General features: G+C 38.1%; 1 protein-coding gene across 2 annotated transcripts in view; it reads left to right on the top strand.

Annotated features, from left to right (window-relative positions):
* The first annotated feature begins 2,036 nt into the window (after positions 1-2,036).
* The window catches only part of SEMA3E (semaphorin 3E), a 239,088-nt gene continuing 233,718 nt past the window's right edge, over positions 2,037-7,406 (top strand). The window contains exon 1 of one of the 2 annotated variants that reach the window (XM_045052316.1): positions 2,037-2,757. In XM_045052316.1, coding sequence (XP_044908251.1) covers positions 2,643-2,757 — 115 coding nt within the window. In that variant the 5' untranslated portion in view covers positions 2,037-2,642. The remainder of the gene's footprint in view (positions 2,758-7,406) is intronic. The other variant, XM_011280354.4, reaches the window with a different exon arrangement.

Genomic DNA, 7,406 nt, shown 5'->3' with positions numbered 1-7,406 from the left:
AGACTCTTTTACCCTTAAAACATTTCTCATTTGGACGATAAATAATAAGGTTACTCTGCCCCGGAGGGTTCTTCCTGTTTTATTTTATGAGGCAAATGATGGATTTGTTCTCAAAGACTCTTCATTCCATTGATAAAACCACATGAGAGCAGCCGAGGCAATGGTTAGTTCTGGATTTTTAGTATTTTTAATAGTCTTTTTTTTAATTTTGGCATCATCTTTAGATTATAGACTAGAAAGAAACGTAGAAGGACACACAGAGGAGTTAAAGGGAATGAGCAATGGCATTCACTGATAACCGAAGGATAAACCAGAGCACATTTTGAGAAATCCACAGGAGTTCGTTATTCTGGGACGTACTTCAAAATACCCTAACGTAATCTGAAGGATGGTAACACTGAAGATGAGTCTTTGCATGTAGCTGGTACTTATGTAATTTACATTCATAACATTTATTGTCTCAAGGACATTAATGATACGAATTTCATACCCTAATGAAATTGTTATAATGCCTTACCTTGCCTCAGCTCCATCATAGAGTTAGAACAGGCACTGCACAATCTTGTGTGGAAAATCAGTTGTATAAGACTAACCATGTATTTATGATAAAAGTTATACACACTACTTTTACTTTTCCTGGAATCCCACCATTAGATAACACATATAAAAGCTGCTATTTACTTCCTAGTTACTTCAATTCTGGAAGAGAGTAAAAGAGGATTCCAGAGGTACATTATATCACCCTTAGAGTTACCTTTAGGTCTGTGGCTCATCAGACTGGCTTTTAAAATATGCATGTGCCTACAGAGACCACCCCAGGTTAAAAGTCTCTAAATACTTCATGTTGCTCTACTGTTAAATAATGTTTAGAGTTTGTTATCTTTTGTAGCCCTTGGAAATCTAATTATTTATAATATCCAGTGACATTTACATTTTACTAAATATACTCTGCTTGTAATAGTACATGTCAAGTTTAGGAAAATGGGTAGATAACGCCTGGTTCTACATTTGCCTGTATCGCAAAGTATCAGGGTAACCTGCGTTATCTATTTGTTATAATTACATGATTTTAAGAACATAATTCTCAAGAAGTGCCCTTAACAGTACCATTTAAAAACAGAATTAAGAAAAGTTATCATAGCTGAAATCGTTTGTTTACCATTTAACTCTCAAGTATCAAATGAAATACCTATTCAAGTTTATTGGTATCTTCAAATAGGAACATTCATTTCCATGCCAACCGCTGCAGAGTGTTTGGTTTAGTTTTTGAGATTGATTGAAAGTAGATTGTAAAGTTGACCTATTGTGTTAAGCTTATTTACACAAACATAGTTCTTGGAAAATAAACTCAGAAAGTGCATAGCAGTGGAATCCTAACGTGTTTCACATCCTGTGCTTTCTAATACCTGCTTTACTGGGATGTGTCCTATAGAAAACCTCAACTTTTCCATAGTTACCATATCTAGGAGAAAATTACTTCAAAATGTATTCTTAAACTTGGGCTGAAATTTATGGTTTGCTTTAAAAAAAAAAAAGGTTTTGCTTTTAATAGGTTTGAAGAATTCGCCTAGGTAAAATAATTTGTTAGTAGTAACACATTAACAGATGAAACAATCACAGATGACATGTTTTTCCGGCTCTTGAAACATACAAGAAACATACGAGAGTTGAAAATACATTAGTAAGATGTAATCAATTAAAAAAAGCCATAAATGTGAAAAAAAATACAATTTCAGCAGAAACTGAAGAAAAATCAATGTGGGTGCTGGATGGTGACACATCCATTATTTAAACTGAATCTGCGTGTGTTCAAGGGTTAATCTTGGTGAGCGAGCATTTAAAAGCCCTTCCTGAGGCTCCATCCTCTTCTGTTGTATGTACTTCAATAATCAGCCTATTATATCCCGTTCTCCCCCCTGATCCCCGCTCCCCATCAAAGCGCGGACTTGTCTCCTGCGCTGAGTGACGTGGGGCCAGTAATACTGGGAGGGCGGGTGGGAGCAGGGCACGTGGACCAGAAACACTTCCTAGAAACAGCTCAACCCTGCCTGAACTTTCCCTGTAAACACAGCTCGCTGACAGAACGCATCCCTGCTGGGTGGATCCTGCAACTCCTGGAGGGAATGGCACTTCTTGTTTTTAATTAGCAAGGTGAAAGGTGAATTAAAACTAGCTGTTTGGCAAGTCAGTGCAAGAGGCTGACTTCGGAGAGGCTTCAAGGAGCCAGAAGAGAAGAGCTCCACGGGGGGAAGGCAGTGCGTGTGCTCAGGGCTTTTTTTTTTTTTTTTTTTTTTTCCTCAATGAACCGCTTGCAGAAGTGACTAAAAAAAAAAACCCCACAGTTTCCTCCCGAGTCTACCCGCACAGTTACTGAAGAGAGCTCTGGACAGGACATGGCTCGAAAGACTCACTCCTTGGAATGTCCTCCTGCTCCCGGCTTATAAACAACTGTCCTCGGGAAGAAAGGTCTTACATAGCCAAATACAGCCTGGCAAATGGCACTTTGGGACCGTGCTTTCTGATGACAACGCGTTCGATTTGTGACAAAGCCTCTCACGCGCTGCCCCTGGAGGGGAGTCCTAAGTAAAACTCAGACCCGCCTTCAAGTGCGGATCGGAGGGCTTGCCCGGTGAGCAGGCAGCATGGCATCGGCCGCGAACCTGGTCACCTGGCTCCTGTGGGGTTACTTACTGGAGCTTTGGACGGGAGGGCACACGGCAGATACCCCTCACCCCCGCCTACGTCTGTCACATAAAGGTAGGTCACCTTTTTAGATCCTTTTGTTAAAAAGAGAGAGAAAAAAATTAAAGTCCTTTAACCTAGATCTTTGCTCTTCACAGACCCTTAAAATGCAGCTGAAAAACATTATTGCCAAACTGACCTAAGACTCTAAGTGCCTCTGATTAGCATGTCATACTCACCGCATCTGAGAATAGTGCAAAATTGCATGCCAACTTGGAGATGTTATTTTTGTCTTGTAAATATTAGGTTTTATTAATGAGAAGTTCACTCACTAGCAGACACAACAGAAGAGGACAGGAAGCAGGTTGTAAATAGCCTGGAGGGGCTGAATCCAAGTTAGCAGTAGGTATTTGAATACCAATTTATGCATGATGGGAAACACGGATGTTGGAGAAGGGCTTCAGAGAGAGGTGCAGTATAGGTTTGGTGTTGTCCACAATGGGGATGAGAGGAGGAGGGGAAAATGAAATTCCTGAGAAGCAAAATGATTTCTTGCCCATGATGACAAAGTCATCACCGTGTAATTAAAATGACTAACGACTGATATAAATTAGCTTTTTAGTTGAACTGATTATTAGAATTTCTTTTATGTCTGGCAAAAAAAATGTTCAGCGTTTATTAACAATCCTTGTAAGCTGATTTATATCGATTCAAGTATCAGGATACTATTCACTAGCATTGATTCTTTTTGTGTAAATTCATATTGCTTAACTGAAGATCTAGGAGAAAGTGCTTAAATATTTTATTCTGAGCTATGTCTTGTAAAGCAGCATTTGGTCATAAATAAATGATCAAAAGATAGCTTTTGCATCAGGACCAGTAAAAGCCAGTCATGAATAGATTTGGTGATTCTTCTGTAAACAAACAAACAAACAGCAAACAAAACCCACACATTGAGAAAGTGACTGCTGACCCAAATGTAATTTGGAATAAATTTTCTACAACGAAGTATTTATTATCTGTCATTAGTCACTAAGACAGATAACAGTTGTAGTAACAACAATTACATAAGAACCACTTTTCCATTGTGTAAGATTTTAAATTGTCCCGGTTACAGAAACCTGTATTTTTAAAGTATAGGTGTAATCTTTACCAGAGGGAGAAACACAAAGGGAAGCCTCAAATTTAGATGTCATGATTGACCTTTTTTTTTTGTTTGTTTATTTTTATTGGACAGTCATCCGCTGATTTGGACCATAGAAATTTCTCATTTTTAGACTAGTTAACAAGCTATGAATACTTTCTTCGTTTAAATAGTTTTCCTACTGTACTCCCCGGTAGATAACATGAGTTTAAGAGACACATGGACAGTGTATCTGTAAAGGATTTAAAATACAGTACCTAACATTAGCACAAATTATTTGAATTGGGATGACGTATCATGGTGTGTATCAAAATGCATATTTCTAAGAAGCTTGATCGAATGTATCAAAATGTAAAAAATTTGATGTGATGAATTATGGACAAAGAAGGATGTCAGGAGAAGAATGTAATAAATGGGTGGTTTTTCTTGTGTAGCCAAGTGGATAAGCTGCCAGTTTTGGTGAGCCACTCTTCTAACTACACCTGGTATCAACCCTTTATACCTCATTATTAGGTACTTGTTTTCAGTAGTTCACTATCAGTATATTTTTGAAGCTATATCATATTAACATTTCATTAGAGAGTTTGTAATCTGGTCAAAGCATACCCAAACTCTCCAATGCAACTAAATGCTATGCATATTATTGTTTTCAGACTCACCTTGACTACATCTTTTTTCCCCCCCACTACCTCTCTTAATCAGAGGAATCTGGAATGGATTTTTTGGGTTGTGTTAGATGATGTGGGGAGTAGAACTTCTATCTATGTGGACTCTAGACTGAAAAGTACCACAAAATTTCCCTTTGGTTTTTCTTAACCTTTTGATGTGATGGCACTAGCTGAAATGCACAATGTTGTGCTTTTCTACAAAGACGATATACAGTCACCTGAAAATAGACTGTTCTCACTTTTGCATGTTAGCCAGCAAAATCAGCTGAGAGGTCACCACGGAGATCCAACCAGAAGCAGCAAATGTAGGCACTGCAGGTGACTCAGTGCAAGGGAAGGACTGCTGGAGCAGGAATATTTAGCCCCATCTACTCTTCACACTCTAAACAGCCTTTACACTCTTTACACTCTGAAATTCAGTGGACGTTTTAGAGGTATCCAAAAACTAAGGGTGGGGTATTTCAGAGTATAATCTTTTGCTACCTTAAATGATACCAGAAATGCTACAATTTTACTAATGGATCAATTAGTTGATTGATACTGTGAGTACATGGTCCTTCAAAATATAAACAGTGCTGTATATAAATACTGTAACACCTCTGAACTGCCGCCTGACCCCCAGCAGATAAATCTCGAGGGCTCTCTAGAGGTGACCTACTGGATTATTCCAGGGATTCATTTCATAGTGGTGGTTTATGTCCTATGGGAGAAAGACAAATATTTTTCTTACCTCCTTCGTTATCAAGATGGCACCTGAGACCACAAGTCTAATGTCTCTTCCCCAAAAAGAGGTAGAAGTTGCAGCATCATATAAAAAGTTTGAGCTGAATTACATAAAATGCCAATGACTTTCCCTTTTCCCCTATCCTCTATCTTTGGATGTGGCATGTCCTTAAACAGTGTTTAAGAGGAGGAGAGATCATTAGAGCTAAAAGGGGGAAAAGGCAGAGAGGGAGTGAGACAAGGTAGAAAATTGGTATCAGATATAGAGCATCTTCTTGCTGATTTCCCACTGCGCTCCACCTGCAGTGGGAAAATATTGAATTTCTCCCTGAGAAGCAAGCTTAGTGGATTAAGTGATGACACATTTACTCTTGTTGAGGCAATGCCTGTATCTTTAATGTGTTCTACAGGTGTAAGATAAATTGTGTTAACAAATAAAATTATAGCAAGTTGCTGTTCTGCTTTGTAAGACTTTTCAGTCAAGATTTGAGTTGAGATTAACGGTACCAGGCCAACTTTATAGCCAGTACTCTAAAGAGGATAATATTGGTGTGATTATTGCACGTTTATAATATTCTACCCAAGGATTTCCTTGAAAAATAGCTCTGATTCTCATGACAGAAGTGAAGGAAAGAGAATAAAGGGAGAAGAGTCCTGCTAGATGCAGCCTCTGCCCTCTGTCGATGTCTGTTCTCTCCTTATCTCTCACCATCCTGCATTAATGGGGTTACAGGGAAGGCAAAAATAACCTTCTTGCTTATGGAGGTCAAAGAAGAAAAAACAAATGAGCAAAGCCCCATGTCGAAGAAGAAATCCCAACGTACATGGAAAACCCCAGAAATTCAGTCAAGGGAGCTTGGCAGATGGGGTAGGTATTCAAAGACCCAATAAAGAGTGACACAGTCACAGAAGCCAAGGAGAATGGCTGTGTAATCAGAGGATGTTTGGTGAGGAGATACAGAAGTGAAGGCATAAATATGGCCGAAGATCGTTCCTAGCAGATGTTGATGTTATAAATGTAGATTTGAGCATTGAATATATATCTATCCATATAAAAAAGTGGGATAAAGAGTGTTAGTCTATCTGTATTTTGATATTATAACCAATTAAATACAGAGTTGTCATAGCTTCAGATGTAGAGTCAGAGGTCTCTCCTTCCACTTATACTAATGGTAACTTTCTGTGCCTCAGTCTCCTTAATTTGAAAATAGGGATGGTAATGGTGCTTTCGCTGTATATCTTACTGGGTTTTTGAGAGAATCAAATGGAACGACGAAACTGTGAAAGTACCTTATAACCTAAAAATTATTTTATCAATGTTTTGTGAAGGCTGATATAAATGAAGGTTAGATGGAAACATGTCCTAAGGAGAAAAATCTTGGGGAATGGCATGAGTTTGGATATCAATAAATGCTAGGATGATGTTAACACAGAAGAAAGAAGAAGTTGGTCTTAATTAGCATAAAATATACGGTTTATCATGATAGGTTGCATTCACTCCAAATCCCGTCTTCCATACCTTTGATCTCTAGTTATAATAATTTAGAAGATGGTCGCATCTGTGCATTTTTACAAGATTCATGGCCAATAGTTTTGCTATTGGCGTGTACGTAGTATATCTATTTATTACACATATTCACCTCACACCACACCTTTCTGATTCTTTTTCTAGCTTATGTGAAAGAAAATTGAGATAGAATTGTAGAAGAGCATAACAAAAATGAAATGTTTTAAATGATCATCCTGGAGGCTGTATTCATTTCATATCCAGAGCAAATACAAAAAAGAGGCAGTGGCTGAGCCAGTTTTTCCTGACCCAGCTCATAGCTTTGGTTTTTCAGCCAGTAACAAAGTATTATCAATAGTGACATTAGTCACATATCCCTGTGTGGTTAATAAATAAAAAGTGGTCATAAGGCATGATTCATGAAGAAAGTTGCTAAATAGGACCCAGGAGTAAATACAAACCTCGTGCCAGTTCTCCCGCAGGGAGAGTCGGTGAGAATTAAGTGGTAGATTTATTAAGAAATAGTTTGTGTGAAATTAAAAGTACTGGGTAAGATGAAAGGAATGACAGTATGTTTTGTTGAGTTTGGTTTACCCAGAATATATTTTCTGTAGGTGAAGTCTGTGTAAGGATTTTAGATGGTGCTATCCTTTGTAGTTTTGATATTTGTGATAGACAGATA

The sequence above is a fragment of the Felis catus genome, chromosome A2 (genome assembly GCF_018350175.1).
Source record: "Felis catus isolate Fca126 chromosome A2, F.catus_Fca126_mat1.0, whole genome shotgun sequence".
NCBI lineage: Eukaryota > Metazoa > Chordata > Mammalia > Carnivora > Felidae > Felis > Felis catus.
Note: the sequence above shows the minus strand (reverse complement) of the source record. Positions and strands in the feature narration are given on the sequence as shown.